Source organism: Canis lupus, chromosome 13, assembly GCF_003254725.2.
Source record: "Canis lupus dingo isolate Sandy chromosome 13, ASM325472v2, whole genome shotgun sequence".
NCBI lineage: Eukaryota > Metazoa > Chordata > Mammalia > Carnivora > Canidae > Canis > Canis lupus.
Window position 1 is genome coordinate 62,397,651 of NC_064255.1, and position 20,105 is coordinate 62,417,755.

The 20,105-nt window shown below is 32.8% G+C and overlaps 1 protein-coding gene across 8 annotated transcripts in view; it reads right to left on the reverse strand.

Moving 5' to 3' along the window:
• Positions 1-20,105, reverse strand: part of ANKRD17 (ankyrin repeat domain 17) — a 153,150-nt gene that overhangs the window by 17,604 nt on the left and 115,441 nt on the right. For all 8 annotated transcript variants that reach the window (XM_025435816.3, XM_025435815.3, XM_025435821.3 and 5 more), the window contains 9 exons: positions 16,746-16,888; positions 15,963-16,176; positions 15,327-15,502; positions 14,046-14,208; positions 11,631-11,726; positions 9,983-10,099; positions 2,834-3,005; positions 1,038-1,485; positions 386-541 (listed from right to left, as the gene is read on the reverse strand). In XM_025435816.3, coding sequence (XP_025291601.1) covers positions 386-541; positions 1,038-1,485; positions 2,834-3,005; positions 9,983-10,099; positions 11,631-11,726; positions 14,046-14,208; positions 15,327-15,502; positions 15,963-16,176; positions 16,746-16,888 — 1,685 coding nt within the window. The remainder of the gene's footprint in view (positions 1-385; positions 542-1,037; positions 1,486-2,833; positions 3,006-9,982; positions 10,100-11,630; positions 11,727-14,045; positions 14,209-15,326; positions 15,503-15,962; positions 16,177-16,745; positions 16,889-20,105) is intronic.

Consider the following 20,105-nt stretch of genomic DNA (forward strand, 5'->3'; position numbering starts at 1 on the left):
CATCCTGTGGCTTAAAGACAAGAAGAGTTTAAAACCAATACTTATTCATTCTTCAGATATTTACAAGTATGTAAAAGATACCACATACTGGGCTGTGATATTACAAAGTTGATTAAGACACAATCTATTATTAACTTAAAGAACTTAAATTAGTTCTCTACCAAACAGCAATACCTGGGGGTCAAGCAGGTATGACAATCATCCATGTAATTTTTTTTGTAAAGTCTAGGTACTTTTTATGTAAAATCTCCTAATTTTAAAAGTATTGAAGTTTGTTTTGGACCATCAGTTTGTTTGCAATCTTTGGCATAGTTAGAGGAATCTAACAGTAAGGTAAACAATACTTCACATAAAAAGAAAAACAATTAAAGAATTGAACACTCACCTTCTTACAACTTCCTTCCATCCTTCTTCCCTCTTTTGTCCACGCTTAGGACTTGCTACTGTTAACTTCCCATTTGGAGAGGAAAGGGGAGATGGGCCAGATTTTGTGCAAGTAGACAGAGAATTACTGGTTACTTCATTGACCGTTTCTGACAATCTTTAACAGAGGGAAGAAAATACATTAGATATAGAACAAATGAAGAATTTTAAATGACAGAGGCAATTTGTTACATAATTTTATTCTTTTATTTATTGTTGGAATAAATATGGTAAACAAATGAGGAACTTATTTTTCACTTTTCAATATTATTATACCATGAAGAGCCAATTTTTAAGAAAATACTATTGAGAGGTCAAAATCAGTAGAGTTGAATTATAACAATAATCCTGAGAAACCATAATCAATACTTTTTGTAGGCTAAAATTTAACAACCAAAATAAAGAAGTTACGTAGTAAAAATAATTTTATCTTTCATTAACACAAACTTCAGCTATTTTGCTTATTCTTCAACTAAAATGAAATGGTGACTTCTTTAGCACCAAGACAAACCCTTATTTTGCCAATTGCTTATTTGCTTGCCTTACTAAAAGGTTCATCAGCAAGGTATTTCATCTTGATACTATAAATAATAAAAATGAAAATTGGAACTAACTTTATTGAAGCCTTGCCAGAAACAGATTTTCTCTCCTCCTTTGGAAATGTCACCAGAACTGATGGCTGTTTCTTGCTGGTCATAGTGGTGGTTACCACTGCAGGTGAATGATTGTCACTCTTTCGGCTGCTGTTGCTGTTACTACTTTCATCACTGCAGCTGGAAATCCTCATGTTATCACTGTCCCCACTCTCGCTGGTACTGCTGCTCTTGGACTCGCCGTTTACCTTCTCTGGCTGACTATATGAGATTGGTAGTGGATCATCAAATATAATCTGAACATTTTCTGGAGTAATTTTATTTTTCCTGTTTTTCCTCTTTGAACTGGTTGTAGTTATGGTGTTATTTCTTTTACCATGGGAACCTGCCAAAGTTGTCCAGGTTGCAGATATACCTATGGTAGTAGTAGTTGTGGCACTTGGAGGCTCTGTCAAGACTTCAGGCTCATCTGTAAAAGTAGCAATGCCAGCAATACCAAATTAGTAAGTTTTAAGCATTTTTAGAATATATTTAGCTTTAAGCACTTGAAGAACAATAGTCAGGAGTTACTTTGCAACTACTGGATAACTATGTAAAGTCATCAATCATTCCAGCATTCATTAGAAATGAGATGGATATGGCATCTATTCTCCTCTCTGTGCCTAAATCCTAAACAATAGTAGGCAGTTATAAAAAATATTTTGGGGACAATTTGGGAAATATGAACTGCATATTACATATTATGTAATTATTACATTTCATGGGTCTAATAATGTTATTATGGTTACATAAATAATGTTTTTCTGAGAAATACATAGTTAAGTATTTAGTGGTGATTCTGCATGGGGTGTCCAACTTACATGTAATATGTTCAAAAAGAAGAAAAAAGATGAACTAATGTGCCAAAATGTTACAAGAATCTAGGTGACAGAAAGGTATTCACCATACTAATCCATAAGGTTTTTTTGTAGTTTGGAGATTTTTCAAAATAAAAGGCTGAAGGAGTGGGGAATCACACACACACACACACACACACACACACACACACGGTGGTTTAATGGCAATGGTTTCTCCTCATAAAATTTTCATATGAAATAATCCTTTAGTTAGAACCTAGTTAAAATAATTTCTTCATTTTAAGAAAAAAATATAAATGTGGTTACGATAATAAATAATATTATGGAATTGCTCAATTTCTAAGGTATTACAAATGGTATTGTGATTATGCAAGCAAATGTCATTCCTAGGATATATGTTGGAAGTTTTGTAGGTGCAATGTCAGGATATCTACAACTTACTTTCAGACAGCTTAAAGGAAAATATGCATATATATTGAGAGAGAAAATACAAAGCAAATACAGTAAAATGTTTATTTTAAAAATCTAGATGGAGGGTATTCAGGTGTTCATTTTATTATTCTTTCAACTTGTCTGTAGCTTTGAAATTATTTTTTTTTAAGATTTTTTTATTTTTTATTTATTCATGATAGAGAGAGAGAGAGAGGCAGAGACACAGGCAGAGGGAGAAGCAGGCTCTGTGCAGGAGCCCAACGCGGAACTCGATCCCGGGACTCCAGGATCGCGCCCTGGGCCAAAGGCAGGCGCCAAACCACCGAGCCACCCAGGGATCCCCATGTAGCTTTGAAATTCTTCAAAATAAAAAGCGAGGGAGAAGTCAATAAATAAAAATAGCATATAAATATTATAAGGGCTTAATGACTTAGAAATCTACTTTTACCTTAACTTTTTGATATTTAAGGAAATATATTTCTGAATATATTACATGAATCAAATTAGATGGTAACTTAGAGAAAATACCTTCAACTTTATGCTTTTCTTTTTCTTGAGCAGCTTGGAGTTCAAAGTTCTCTTTATTTTTGGCTTCAATTTCTTCTAGTTTTCTTCTTTGTTCTTCCTTTTTCTTTCGTCTCTTCTCCTTTCTTTTTTCTCTTTTGGCAGCCAAAGCCAGCCTTCGGCTTTCTTCTCTTAACTGTTAAAGGATCAAATAAAACAGATTTACCTTGTAAAAAAAAAAAAAGTTTTCACATAATGGTCATTTTATCATAAGGGAACTAAAATACTACAAAATCCAAAATCATCTAGTTCAATTTATTGTTTGATCAAGATCACAATCAAGTCGCTGTAAAGAGAAAATAATATTTTTACATGTTGAGATCAAATTAATGATAAAAACCAATCCAACTTTAAAATGGGTGAATGATACATAGCTTTGTAATCACTTAAGAAGAAATATAAATAAAGAAGAAATATAAGTAAAGATAAGTTACCATGTTTTGTTCATTAATTTTGCAAAACTAAGAAAGATATATCAACAAAAGTTTGGGAAAATTAGTTTCTTCCTAGACCACTGTGGGCATAAATATTTACATTTTAGGAAAGGTAATTCGAAAACTTCCTATGAAAATTTTAAGCTGCTTATCCTAACAATTTATTCTATAAAATGGCTGTAATAAAAATTTCCACTGTAAAACTGATTATAATGGCAATAAATGGGAACAAGGTAAATCCAGCAATGCCAAGGGTACGGGGAAAAAGCTAACAGAAGTATACACTCACAAAATACTAGACAGCTATTACAAGTGTTACATACTTGGTATTCTGCTCCCAAATTATACTGGCTAGAAGAAAAGAATATACATTGCAGACCAATGATCCCACTTATTGGGAAGGGAACCCTTTTTATGGCTTTATTTGTAGAAATTGAGAAAAAAACTGAAGAGGATACAAATCAAAGCTATTGAGTACTCTCGAATGGGACTGGAAGACAGGTAGCAGGAAGATAGTGGCTTTCAATTTAATATAACTGTCCATTGTTTCTATTTGTGAAAATGGTTCCTTTAATAGTTAAAAAATTAAGAATAACTTTAAAAGTATAACATCTCTTAATAAGTGATGTTCACATTAAATTTTCTTCTTTGATTCATAAAGTGATAAAAATTATCTTCAAACTCTTTGTTTTCCAGTTTTTTAAAAGACGTTTTCAATCCATGTACCCCCTTCCCATAATCTAGTGTTCTGTGTATTACCTGTGTATTTCAAATACATGCATTAAAACGATGACACTTAGTTTATGGAAAACGTCACAATATCCTAACCAATGAAACCAGAGCTCAAATATAAGGTCAAAAGACAAATTAGACTTCATTTCATCTTTTAAGTTTTCTGCTTTTGCTAGACATTCTTGCCTTTTCAAATTACCCCTGTCAGGTACCTAAAAGGTTTTGTACACCTGGAAAGTTTTTACACCCTGGGGCAGTGTACCATAATTATATTCTCTTGGGTGAAGGATAAATCTTTTGTTCCTGAAAAGGGAAATAATTAAGGAGAATCTGTAGAACACTGGTGCTTTCTCAGGCAGAGGGATTTCTGCAAAGAATACAACAGGAAGTTAAAGATCTAAAAATTGTCTGCAAGGTCACCCTAGAGAGTTTTGCTAGTCCTCCAGAAGTATACAAATTCCAGTCTGAAGACCAGTAAAAGAGAAGCTTTTCACCTTGCAGAAGGACTGAGAAGAAAACACTGGTGAACTTCACTCTCCAGTACATTACATAGGAAGAGGAATAATACCTGACCCAAGAGTCTGAAAGAAAGAAGTGTAAGTGACTCTGCTCATTGGAACCTTGCCTAAATGGAGCTAGCTGCCTGTCACCAGGAAACGTGCTTTCTCCCTCTGAACTCCAGTGAGGCTGTCCTGTCTAGCTCTGACTTTGACAGAATGAATAGGTTAAGTGGAAAGGAAAGATAAGAAGTCGAAGTGGGGTGAGGGGTATGCCAGAAAAACATTTTCCAAGCAACTGTGGCGAAATAAAACACATTTTATCCATATAATGTCTGTATAGACAGAAAAGCCTTAAGAAAGGTTTATGGTGGATCAAAATAACAAGTGAAATTTAAGACTTTTGGTTAAGCCAGGATGGATTTTTGGATTTGCTGGATTTCTTAAATTTGTCTGGTGATAGGTGGTCATTTTGATTGGTATCAAGCAGGAAAAGAACTATTTTAGGAATAGACAAATTTAAATCAGAAAACAAATCCATTTGGCCTAGATGTGATTGAAGGGCTAAGATAGGTCTTAGTCTCTGGGGGCTGGGTCTTAGGTAGGCAAGTGCCCCCCATGCCTTACAGAGTTCAGTCAGTGGAGGCTGGTCCTTTGATAATATTAATTCTGGATTATCACACTCAGTAGAATTCAGCTCTAAAGGAGGAGATGGAGGAACCAAAAGGATTTTTAAGACTGGAAAATAAACTTAGGTGATGAATGACCCAAGAGAAGGGGGAAAATGATATATACAACAAAGTAAAAAGAACACTCAGACTGTTTTTGAGTAAGGGAAACCAGATCTAGTTCACTAGATGGACTGGTTACAAAATGTTTATTTAGTAACTGAGAGTAATATGAATAGAAATTGGGGGTGGGGTGGGGAAATGGAGTGGGGAAAGCCTGATAGTTCTGAAGGAGAGGATGGATTGGAAGTCAGAGGATAAAAGAGGAAGTAATAGTGGTCCAGATGAATGGGAGAATGAATTAAACCAGGGAAATACAGTATAATTACTGGGCAGCATTAAAGAATTTATTGTCACCAACAAAGTAAAATTCATCATCAGGGCTGAATGTTTTTTGGATTTTTTTCCTACACATTTAGTAACTAGGGTACAGGTCAGAGTAAGAAGACAGAAAAGAGTAAGGAACAGTGAAGGGTGGTAGGATAAATGAATCCTAGAATATACTGGTAGAAAGTGTTGTCAAGATTGTTGGAGGGAGAATTCTAGAGGAAGTAAAGCCAAAAAGATGATCAGAGAATGAAATGTATAAAATTAAGATTGTAGTATTGGCATATTAAAAGCTCAGGCGATGGTTAAAAAAACAACTGAAAATGTCTAATAGGAATACTTTAAAAATACATCCTATATAGCCCCTTAAGAGGTAATGCAACTTTACAAAGAAAAAGGTAGGGGAAGAAACAACAAGAAGTGGAGGGGTGAAACAAATATATCAAAAAGGCAGACCAACAATATCTACTAAGGATACCAACAGTCATGAGTATAATAACTTCATTGTTAATGTCCTAAGAGAAAAAGCAATTAACTGCAAAAGAATTCCACGGTCCAACCAGATGAAATGCTCCAAAGCAGGGACTCTTCCACATAATAAACACCTAATAAAAAAATGTTTGCTGAACAAGGATAAGGGAAGCTGATAAATAAAATGGGCAGTATTTTCAGCAGCAGTTTATATTAACCTATTAGCCCAAAATTTCAAATTAGAAAGGCTGACCAAATAAGCACTTTTATATAAGCAATAAATTACGTACATAAGAACCTTCAACTTAGACCATTCAACAAAACCAACTCCAATGATGTTCCTACATCAGAAATGGTGGGGCCAGAATACACTGTTTCAAAGGACAAAAAAAACCAAAAAACCAAAAACAAAAAAAGTGTACTTTCCCATATATAAGTCATAGGTAAAAAAGTGAACCAAACTCTATCAGATCCTAATCTGATAATTTTTCAAATAAAAATACTGAGCCAGAGTTCAGAAGAACCTCCTCTGTAATCTAGAATTTAATATTATGGAAAACTATGCAATGACATTTGAAGGAAGTTCCTTTTGACTTGCTTTATTTATTTATTTTTTAAAAGATTTTATTTATTCATGAGTGAGTGAGAGAGAGAGAGAGAGAGAGAGAGGCACAGACACAAGCAGAGGGAGAAGCAGGCTCCATGCAGGGAGCCCAATGTAGGACTCTATCTGGGGACTTCAGGATCATGCCCTGGGCCGAAGGCAGGTGCTAAACCACTGAGCCACCCAGGGATCCCCCCTTTTGACTTGCTTTAAATCTGAGGTTCTTGAAGCATGAACATTGAGGTTAAGAAATATTGCAAAAAATTCAAAAAAATGATACTTGTGTTGCTGACAACAGCAGGAAAATATTCTGGAATAATCAAATTTAAAATATATTGAGCCAAGTGAAGAAACTTACTCTACTAAAATAAAAGCACCAAATATAAGGAAATATGTATAAGGATTTTTTTTGTAACATTATTTGTAGTGGCAAAAAAACTAGAAACAAACTTACTATGGAGTATATTCTGCACTTATTTAAATCACTATCAACTGACAATATCCATCAATTGCTGAGAGAAGGAAAAGTAAGTTATTAGAATAATGTGTTCACATGACTCTTTTTTTAAAAAAAAAGTATACTACCTCCCTTTTTGTGAATAATCATTTGTGGCACCACTTTGTGGTATATGCATTGTAGTAGTAGAATCGAACAAGATAATTAAATTAAATACAGGTTTTAGAATGTTATACAGTGAAAATAAAGAAAGGAAGAGGAATAGCAAGAGTGCTTGTAGAAGGGAGACTAAATAAAGTAAGAGGCAACTGAAGGGACATTCAAGGCAGATGGCACCCAAGAGCAAAAAGAGGACTGTCAGTATGGATGGAGCAGAGTGACCAAAGAAAGTAATTAAAAAAAATAGATATATATGTATAAAATATATATACATAATATATATTTATATATATTTTTATAAAAATATTTTATACATATATTATGTGTATATATGTATATAAATATATATTTACATACATATATACATATACATTATATATTTATACACATATAAATATATATTTAAATATATATATAAAAGAGCAGAGAGGTGAAAGAAGTATTGTGGGTGGGCAGATCATGTACATTCTTAAAAGGCTTTATAGGTAATTGCAGAGGTGCACACTTCAGTTACCATACCAGGTTTTTAACTTTAGTTAAATGTTACAATGGTGACATATGTTTTTCTTTAGTTATCTTTCATAGTTTAAACGAACACATCGTTTATAATAAAGAAAAAAACTGAAGGTGATTGAGAATAGATATTTTTAAAAAGATGTCACCTGTAAGTTGCTTCCTGACTTTATAATCTAAAAAGATGCAATAAATTCCTAGATGTGTTTAAAGTAATGTGTAAATATCAAAGGCATGAAAAAATTAAAGATTTTGTTTAAAAACCAGTATCTATGACTCTGCTATAGAAAGGATGCTTTCTAGATTTATAAAAATGCAAAAAGGAACAATATCATGAAATAACTTGCTTAGAGATAGGACAGTTCTAAGATAGAAAAATAGGAGAGTAATGCCAAAACAGGGTATTATAATACTTTGGGAAGAACTAAATGGTAGATGATATTCAATTAAGAGTGGGAACCTGGGAATTTGGAATGAAAAAAAAAAAAAAAAAGGTTCAAATCCTACCCTAGCTTAAGCAAGTTACTTAACTTCCCACTGATTTAGTTTCTCGATCTGTAAAAGGAAGGTAGTAATATTTTTTAGTGAGAAGACTAAAACAATACATATTTTATCATACAACTTGGCCCCATAATATTGCGTGGTATGTAGCAGGCATTAAATAAATATTAGATAAGACTGAATATGAAAATAGGCCAAGTAATAGTTATATAAGAATTATAAATATCTACCTCTCCATGTGCTCATAATCTTTTAAAATTTCCTTTTTTTTCTTTTAAAATTTCAAAAGTCAAAAAAACTAGTTTGATTAGAATTTAAACCAGATTTTAAAATTTATTTTTAATTAATTAATTTTTTAAAGACTTTATTTATTTATTCATGAGAGACACACAGAGAAAGGCAGAGACACAGGGAGGAGAAGCAGGCTCCATGCAGGAAGGCCAATGAGGGACTCGATCCCAGAACTCTAGGATCATGCCCTGAGCCGAAGGCAGATGCTCAACCATTGAGCCACCCAGGTGTTCCTAAGCCAGATTTTTTTAAAATGAAGAATCTTCAATATTAAATATATTTTCTGAAATATAACAGTGTATTTTCACATTTAAATTAGAAAAAAATCTTTAGAATAATTCATATTTTATGTAAGTTGAAATGTATAGTTTAACAAAGTCAGCAAGTACAAAAAGAATGTGGCTGATTTAAAACAAAAAGGTTAAAATTATCACCATATATCCTTAATATTATTTATTTTTTTAAAGATTTATTTATTTATTTATTCATTCATTCATTCATAATAGAGAGAGAGAGAGACAGAGACAGGCAGAGGGAGAAGCAGGCTCCACACAGGGAGCCCAACGTGGGACTCGATCCCGGGTCTGCAGGATCCCGTCCTGGGCTGAAGGTGGCACTAAACCGCTGAGCCACCTGGGCTGCCCTCCTTTATAAATTTAAACAGCACTTGTTAAATTTTATAGCAGTTAGAAAAATTTTATAGCATTTTTAACCTTTTTATAAAAGATGAAATACAGCAGAATACGTATGCTAACTCTTTTCCTGCTGTGATTACTATTTGTATTACATTCTAGAGTACAAAGTTATTGAAAGGAAAGGAGAGAAAGGAGGAGCTATGGAACTGTCAAAACCAAATGTTGGTTGGAGTATTTTACTCCCTGTGGGAATACATGGTTATGATGTTGTTCTGCCTGAAAGAGAAAAGTACAAGAGAAATCATCCATTAAAAAAAAATGTATTCGTTAAACATTCTACCAAGTGGTTGTAACTTACTGGTTGGTTATGTCATAGTTATTCATTTGGTACTTCTGATAAATTTGTTGGCAACAAATTACAGAGGGTCTAAGATCAATGAAAGATCAGTTTGGTTGAGGATTAAGAGATCATTAGTTGAGATAAGACTAAACTTGATTAAACTTGATTATTGAGGCTAGGTTTTCTGACTTCCAGATCAATGCAATTCCTATAATAAAATTTCATTAATTTGATTACAAAGAAAATTCTTTTAATGTTATTTAAAAGTCATAATTCTACCTGCAACAAACTTGGAGGAAAAAACACCTGTATAAGGTAAGGCAAAAACAAAATGCAACAAAACCAGAAAACAACAGATTATAAATTAGGGCTTGGAAGGCAAAGGAGAAAGTAGGTATTTTTCATATGTAAAGGTTTTCATTACCTTTTCCAAGTCTAACTCTTCTAGTAAAATGCTGGCATTTTTGTTTGCTTCAGCAGCCTGTCTATCTTTGGCTTGTACTATTGATTCCATACAAAGATGACACTTCTTCAGCATCTCCTAAAATAAAAAATTAAGATGTTTGCAGCCTTAAAAAACAATTCACATTTAGAGAGATTCCTGAAAACACGAAGATAATTAAGGTACTTGAATGAACATAAAGAAATAAAAATCAGTGCTAATGCAAAAAAGGGTACAAATCATAATCTAAATGGTGTATATAAATAAATAAACCTTTAAAAAATAATCTCTACACCCAACAGGGGCTCGAACTCATGAGCCAGAGAACAAGAGTCACATACATGCTCTACCAACTGAGCCAGCCAGGCACCCCAGTATATGTTTTTTAAAATACACAAGCAAAGACCCTCTACTGTCCTTCAAAATAATATCCATTTGACTGGTACTTTGGAAACCAGAATTATTTACTCCAACATTTCAATGGAAGAAATCATACAGCAAACAAAGCTGCTATAATTTATGCCAGCTGGTTAATAGGCTATAGGAAAAGGTCAATGTCAACAAAGAAAATGGGTTTAAAAAATTTTAAGTACTTAATGGACAGGAACTGTTCTCAAGGTTTAAGCTTTGTTGCTACAACTTCATGTGCAAGAATCATGCTTAAAGAAACTGTAGACATGGGTACTTACATACTTTTTTCAGTGATTTCATTCTTAGAACACACTAACTTTACCAGGGAAGGGCTATTTCCTACTGAAACTAAAGCCTTACTTTTAATCTCCCCATCTCTCCAAAAAACCAGGAATGATAATTACCATAGAGGAATGTAGAGTCAGGCAAGACAGTGAATTAGCTATTTTAAATAAAACCCATGAAAAAAGAGTGCTCACTATTATGTAGTAATTGCTGAAAAAATGTAGTAGAAAGACATTTTTAAATTTATTGACCTCTTTTGCATTTTTCAGAGGCATGTCTTAGGATTTTATTCAAACTTAAGTATAAACCCCAAGTCAAAACATCACCAGGGAAATATCCCAATTAGATCTCTAATAGGATTTATTTAACGTTCCCTACTTTTCCTGCAAAAATTCTGGCCAATTCATTCTTAAGCTGACAATTACTCCAACTTTCATATTAAACTAAAGACATTTAAATTTTCTTGCCATGACTGTAAAAAGTGCTATGCTCAGTTTTGTTTAGGTATTAAAAAAAAAATCCACTGAGAGTATTCCTCTCAGAAAAGGTATCAGTTCAGGTAAACATATATATATAGGTTATAACATTAATGAATAACAACAATATTTGCTTTAGATTATTTAGCGGTTACATAAAAATTTAATTAGTTCAAGTACTATTTAAAAAAATAAAATTCTATTACAGAGAATGTTTTATTGCTTCTTAGGTAAGAAAATAATCTGAAGCATCTTTGAAATAGAACACTTCATTATCATATACTCAGATAAATGAAAATTTCTATATATAACACATTATTGCTTAGACTAAGGCTTTTTCCTTAGTGCAAGACACACATGCAGGCATGTGTGCACGTGTATATGTATACGTGTTATGTGGGTACATCCAAATGAGATCCCTAGCTCATATAGTGGGATGAATTTAATCCATATATTACCTTATCAGTGATGGTTGCTATGTATCTCATACATTCAGAATCTGATGGAAACTGATTGACTTCTTTGACTAAGTAGCGCACCACCTTCACATGACCCTAAAAAATAGATACCAATGTCAGATTGAAAACAGATTCTAATAGGATTCAGTAAATCTATAGTCTGTCTTATCTAAGATTACTTTGATATCAGTGCCACAAAATAAAGTCTTAATTAGATACTATTTGCACTGTAAATGAAAAGGAGACAGACTTTGGTTCTGGTAAGTTAAATCTACACTGTTCACTTTCATTCCACCCTCCAAAAACAGTACAGAATAACCTGACCTAAAATTCTAAATAACAATGAATACAAAAATAAGCCAGAAATCAGTATGAAGAAATGAGGAATATGTCTAAAAGAAAACAAAAACAAAAAAAAAAAAAACACCAAAACCTCATTTGTTTCTAATTAACTCATAAGTGAGCATCCTAATTCTAAGCACTTAAAGAGGAGAAATATAATTTTGTTCTTTATTTCAGACAAAAATTGAGTGCACAGCACTGTACTAGGAGCATAAAAATAAAATACGCTCTCCTAAAGTATGAGGTATATTTATATTCACTGTAACACAGTTTACCAAGTTCAAAATCTTTAGACCAGCACTTCAGAGACTCTAACTTTCTCCAATCTACACTACTCCTCTTTGAACACAACACCTATAAATTACCCAATCTGGTTAAACAGATTGTTTGTATTTAGTATCTTTATCTCTTCTTTTCCATCTATATTTTTTAAAACTATTTCTATCTTTTAACAAATAGTTCAATGCCATTTGCATCATTCCTTGATATCTCACCAACATTGACAGCATTTAAATTATATGGGACACCTCACACAGTTACCACTTTGTGTGTGGATCTTACATCCCCAGTTAAATTATACATTTCTTACAAGTGAAACTGCTGCATTCTGCACGATATATAATATCCCAACCATTACAGTTGCACATGATAAGGTACTAAAAAATAATGAAGTGAATACAAAAGAATATAAAAGATGAACACTGTTCTTTAGGAACTAAGCCTATTTGGAAAGATAAGATATATGCCTCTTAGAGTAATAAGATAATTTTTGTCACAATGAATGAAAAAAATAACATTATAGAACTACAATTTTTAGGAGATTAAATATCTTACTGTGAGCTCAAATAGAATTGGAAGAGTTTTTGCAGAAGGAAAGATTTAAACTGTACCTAAAGGAGAGATTTAAACTATACCTAAAGAATGCGTAACTCTGGAAATGAGGAAGGACATGGGTATTTCTGAGATGAGAACAAAGGTGATGTGAGAGAGAGCAGCAAGCAACAAAAAGACCAAGCAAGAAGACCACCATCAGGGACTCATAATGGGAGATGAGCTCTATGACACTAGATTTATGTTGGCTTTGAATAACAACTAAGACTGGATTTCAAAGGATGACAAAAAAGGGAAAAGTTCTAGAAGAGGATACTAACATAGTGAAGAGGTTAGGAAGATTAACTTGATAACGATATATTAGCTTGCTTGGAGAAGAAGTAGATAGTCAATGATAAAGCATAAGTTTGGTGAGGAACAAACATACAGAGAGTCAGTATCTAGGTAGTCTAGAATGCCTAGGGAAGAGGTGGTATAAATAAAGCACAGGAGTCAGAGAGAATAGTAAGAGAAAAAGGAGAGAGATGATTTCTTGCAATTATATATTAAAATTTTTTGATGCAACAAATCATTTGCAGTCTACCAAGGGATTTTACCTATCTGTCTCAAAATGATAAAACTCAGAATTAGAAACCCTGAAATAGTAACCCAGTTCTCCCAGGAGAAATTAAAACTGCATTTAAAAGACCAATCAAATTATTAAATCAAATTACTTATACACAGCTCTGTGCTATGCATTATAGGAAGAGAAACAAAGTTTTTCTTCACAAAATTTATTTCTACTTCTGAAAGGAGTTCATTCGATTTTGTCATTTCAAAATACTGGTAGCTGGGTTTTCATTATTTATTTCTCTTATTCCTAGAAATTAAAGCAAATGATTAAAAATTTTTTTCCCTGCTGTGCTATACAAGAAAACATTCATCCATAAGTAATTAATTACTCTTAGTTGGATTTATACTTTATGAAAGATTAAGATTACAACTACACTTTGAAATACTACTTAGAACAACTTTTTTACAAGTTTACTTAGCTTTATTTATCAATATTAATATTCATGGCTTTTCTGGGATACCTATTATCTATCTTTCAGTGTTGCCATCACAGTGATTATTTGCATATTATTTTTCCTCTTTCATCACTAGTGTAAATCCTAAAATGAGAGTCTTTAGTAATCACTAAACCATACACCTCCATAGCCTAAATGAAAAACATCCAAGTGAATGAGGATGAAAGACTTCTACCTTTCTAAATGCTGCCATAAGAGGAGTTATCTTGCGGTTGTCTGCTGCATCCACATCTGCACCTGCTTGCACCAGTAACTGAACCACATCAAGATGTCCACCATTTGCTGCTAGCCACAATGGAGTGTTCCCCTTCTTGTTACGTACATCAATGTGAGCTCCCCTAAATGAATGACACAGATGTCATTGTTTAAAGTGAAATGGCATGACAGCAGTAACAATAAAAATCAACTATAAACTTATGAAAAATATTCTGTAATAGTGAAAAATTAGTTTTAATATTGAAGGACTAAAATACATTTTTCTCTCAAAATTACGAAGAATTTACAATCAAATTTAAAAGTCATATTAAAAAATAATCATATACTAATAATTGCTTTTCTTATTTTAAAAATAATGACTGCATAATTCTGAGTTTCAATCCTGAGAAAATGTGTATTAAAAAAAAATAAAAGTACATCCTGTTTAGCATAATTGATGCATGAAATAAACAGTATGCAAAAAACACAAATAGTATCTTACAAGGCACCTCTATCTATTTGGATTACTTGTATTCATGTATTTGTATTATGTTGCTTCTGAAAAGAATGAATCTAAAAATAGCACGTAGGTTTTGCACACAGTGGGCATCATGGTAAGTAAGACTCAAGGTGAGTAACAGGTGCTAGTGGCCACTACTAAATACTACTGCTTAGGCCACCATGCAAATGTCTTTAAGGCTGTTAAGGTAGGGAATCCGGTGAAGCAGACAAGCATCTCTCGGAGACTGGTAGGCAACTTCTAAGTGACTGAAAGTGGGAATTCTTCCAGATCCTGTCCGATACCTTGAACAGTTCTGTAACTGTCACTCAAAAGCTCTAACTGCTATTTAAAGAAACAAAACAAACAAAAAAAAAACCAAGAAAATCAACAATAAATTTCAGATTGCTGCTAGGCTTTTAAGATGTTAAGTGATAGTCTTTGGGAAACAAACTGTGTGCAAGATGTAAATATGGATGACAACAGCTGGATATTCAAACAGCTCATTATAGTGCTTTAAAACTGTATAAACATCCAAGAAAGGAAGAAAAGAAGTAGGTTGCAGTGAAATAAATCAGACAATGTGGCATAGCTCTGGATAGATGGGAAATAAAGAAGTAGATTTAAAAAATAAAACAAAACATGCACTTGTAGTTTATAGAGGAAGTAGTCACATTTGATTTTTTAATATTACAATATGCCCAGAGAGAATAGTAATCACTAGTAACACCACAGTCATGTATGGGTATGCAAACATCATACCTGCCAATGAGAAGCTCACAGAATTTATAATGCCCTTTATCTGCTGCTATGGTTAAAGCGGTATCTCTCGAAGAGGGCACTGGGGGGGCATTAACATCAGCACCTTTATCCAAAAGAACTCGGCCCACCTCTGCATATCCACCAGAGGCAGCTTCCATTAGTGGTGTGAGGCCAGTCTAGATTTGGTGAAAACAGCAACAACAAGGACACATAAGAGACTGAAAAGAGCTAAAATGTTTAAAGAATATTTAATCTGGGGAGCAACTTGATATAGTGGTTGCAAAGATTCACAACTAAATTTCAGTACTGACATTACTAGCCTGAGTTACAGTGTGATCTACTGAACGATTAATTCTATGTAACATCAATTTATTGTGAAAAAAAATTTGTTTAAGATGCAAGCACTTGGCATATAACTGGTACTATTAGGTGTTTCCTCTCTTCTCTCTCATAGTACATATTTTCTAGCTGACAACCCTAATGTCATCTTTACCTATAAAAATTTATCGTTGACGTTATTTTCAAGAGCGAGTGCTTGACTGAGGACACAGATGATTTCTGATTTAGCATAATGCCATTGTACACCTTAAACATTGAAGTATTAAATCCACATATAAATCTCAGACTTTTTCTTACCTTAGCTCTGTGTTCCACATTTGCTTTTCTATCAAGTAGAAGACTAACCACTTCAGTTCTTCCTTGGAAGCAGGCTAAGGTAAGGGCAGTGTTCCGATTGGTTTCTATTTGAGCATTTATGTCAGAGCCCATGTCTAACAGGAGCTTAACAGCAGCTGTGTGCCCATTCATAGCTGCTAACATCAGAGGAGAAATGCCCAATTTGCTACCAGTTCTGGGGGTGGAGGTATGGGAAGAACAAAAGGAAAGAATATAAATTTTAAATGCCCCAGAAAAATTGGATGAGTTCTATAGAATTCTACTTCAGGATTTATTTAAGATTCCTTGTTTTGTAGGATTATTTAAAATAATAATTTTTCTCAGCCCTAGTAAGTCTATGAGATACTACCCAAGACTCCATTAGAAATCTTTAACTATCTAGAACTAGAATACTTTCTGTATCTCATTCAACATAGTGACTTGGGCTGAAAAATGATTATTAATTTATTAGGTTATTAAGATGGACTTTCCATCCTAAAGCATACACTTACTTAATAAAAACTCCTAAGAAAACGGTTTACTTTTAGTACCATAAGAATTAGAATAAGTGATGTTTTTTTCAAGTTCTGTATCAATAGTTTTAAATACTTAAATAAAATTAATCTTAAAAATCTCCAACAATTTGGATTCTAGATTTGTAATGAAGGCATTTCCTATAAAATATGGCATTAAAAATATACATGTTCTACAAATAGCTTTAGCATAACACTCTTGGGGGGCTTATAGGGAGAAAATAAAACTTGCCTAGAATTAATCTCAGCTCCTGCATTGAGTAATATTTTGATAATGTTCACATAGCCACCAGAAGCAGCCAGGCTTAGAGGTGTGTAATCAGAAACATTCCTGTGCTCTTTGTTTGCCCCTCGAGCTAACAATAGCTCCACCACCTGAAAAGAAAGGAGGAAAAGTTGTGTTTTCTTCTTATGGTGAAACAATCTGCAAGGTGTGCATTTCTAATTTATTTTTCTGATAAGTCCTATAAGAAAAAAAGAGGAAAGTCCTTTGTTTCTCAATTAAATCCATTGGAATTTGTTAAAACGACACTGTATTCATGAAAGCTCTGGATCTCAGAGCTGCTGGACCTAACTGTGTTTTTGTGCAATGTTATTTTAGAAATTACTATTTATGTTATTCTATCACATAGTAAAATAGAGTAAAATTTTTTCATTTATATATGTAAGTGTCTTTATAATTTTTTAAAAGAGTTTCACATATTTTTTTGTAATCTCTACACCCAACGTGGAGCTTGAACTTACAACCCTGAGATCAAGAGTCTCATGCTTTACTGACTGAGCCAGTCAGGCACCCCTCTTTGAAATATTTGTTTAAATTTATAATCAGTAACTAAATGTTTAAAAACTTGGAATAAAGCTAACACTTATTTTTCAGCAACATTTTATTATGAAAATTTTTAAACACACAGAAAGTTTGAGAAATTTACATATTGAGATTAAATCAATAATTATTAAATCATTAAATCTAGATCATTACCTGGATTCTACCATTAATATTCTACTATACTTACTTTATCACATCTATTTGTCCATTTTTTGATGCATTTCATTTCAAAGTAATTGTAGACAGCTGTAATTTTCCTCAAATACATCAGCATGTGTACCATTATGTAGAATATTACTTGTTTTCATTTCTCCGGGGTAAAATTTGTAACTTAGAGCAAATGCTCAAAACTCAAGTACCGACAAATACATAAAGCTAATGTAATTTAAATCTCTGTTTACTCATGCCCCTTTTCAAGATAATCTCGCCTATAGAATAGCTTCATCTATCTTACATCTTCATATAGATGAAATCACATGTTTTGTAAAATGAAGGTGAAAATACTAGTACACATGTTAAAGAGCTGTTTTGTGCATTAAATGGCATAATGGACAGAAGATGCCAATACATAATTAAATTGTGAATATTTTTTAGCAACTAGAATGGCTAAAATCATAACGACTGGCAATACCAATCTTGACAAGGATGTGGAGCAACCAGGACTCACTTATTATCTGTGGGAGTATAAATGGTTGTACCACTTTAGGAAAAGATCTAGTAATTTCTTATAAAACTAAACATACACCCAGAAATTCTGCTATGTAGAACCCACGAACAGTGAAAACGTATTTCTGAAAGATTGTTCAGAGCAACTTTTCAACTTATTCAAAATTGCCATGAACTAGAGACTACAAAGATGTTCATCAGTAGGAGAATACATAAACTGTAGTATATTCATATGATGGAATGCTACACAATACACGAAAATGACTCTCAAACACTGTGATTATCCAAGATCTAAGAACAAGGTAAGAGCTGTGTACTAGAAAAATATCCTAAAATACTAACTGGGAAGTAACAAGTAATGTTAATGAACAGTGCTTTGTCTTAACACATAACCTGAAACTTTATTCATTTGAATAAAGCTATGACCAATTTTAGATTATGACTTCTGTCCACCACATTTTTGCCCTTAGAGCCAGTAAAGTCTAGGTGGCCTGTATGTCAAGGTTATAAAAAGAACAAAAAATGGCTTTAGGCTGTTTTATTTTACAGAGTCCCTTAAGCAAGAAAAGTAAAAAACCCTAATCAAATTTCTAAAGTTATTAATTCCATTATGCAAAGATAACTGATCTTAGTTATCTCTCAAAGGGAATGGCCTATTCCCAGGAAGTAATAAACACTCAATATAAAAGAAATTAGTTTGTGATTTTACAGTAAAATGAGTTTCCACAGTTTGATTACTTTAAAATACTTAACTGTCCCAATGACACCAAATCAAAGCAACAGAGTGTTATAGGCAAAATTATTACCCTAAAAGACTTCTATATCTGTTATAACTTCATTTGTTACATTTTAATAAGAATATATAAATATTATAGTATCCTAGGGGCTTTAATATTGCTTTGAAAGGAAAGAAATAAACTTATTTCTTATTAATTCAACATTGAAAAATTTATTATATAAAGCAAGAATTATTTTGAGTTATATAATGATTGAAAATTTCAGTTAAATCAAAATTTTACCAAAACAGAAGCATTTACATTTCCAACTAAGTTTTTCAATTTAACGTTGTTATTAATTGTAAAAATTTTTGCCATAACATTTTAATTTAAGATTAATGGGGATCTCAACATTTTCCGATGTGGCAGAGATTATTTATCAAATTAAGCAGCATATTTTTTTACTACCTTTTACTACCTTACTTCCTATCCTTTTAAAATACCCATCACTACTTCTGTGAAATGTGGGAGAAAATGATACAATGAATTCACTTTATCAACCAGAAGGAACAGCACAGTAAAGACAGGTTCTTTGTTGTCTTCTATGCAGAACATCTGTAGAAACAAGTGCATCTAACTACCCACACATATAATTATCTACTCCAAATATAAAGGAGCAAAATTGTACATATAAAATTATAAACTAGCCAAAGCAAAATTTTTATGAAAAAAAAGACTATATTATTACTAGTCTCCAATTCTTTTTAATCCACAAGATAAAGGATCATTAATTTTTCTATACATGCACCATTTTATTAGATTTCACATTCTTTCTGTGCAAGAATTATTCTACCTCTTAAAGAATTTTTATCTTCTGGTTTATTAAAAACTCTAATGGGTTTAGCTGATTAGAGTTCAATATAACTTGATGTGATATGACAGGCAAAGAGCAGGAGGCAGTTTAAGATGCACAAATATGGAGGTGATAATCTACCACTTCACTGGCCAGAATCATTTTACATATAATATTTCAGGAGGGATACTGACATAATGGATAAAACAGCCAGGTGAGGGATTTAGAAAAGGCATCCTCAAGCTAACAATCAAAAGAACAGGACACACTTCAAAAAGAGACCAGGTAACTGGCAAATACATACTCAAATACTTATGGATACAAGAGGGTAAAAACACCTCTTCCCATTAGCTCAAAGAATAGAGTTAAGAATAGTGGAGAAATTCAGGGAAGGCATAACTCAGGATTGATAAACAAGAGAACTTTGTAACAGAATGGTGGGGAAAAAAAAAAAAAACTTAATCTGAGTAAGAAACTGACCTTCATGACTTAGGGTACTTCTTAAATCTAAAATTCAACAACTCCCTAATT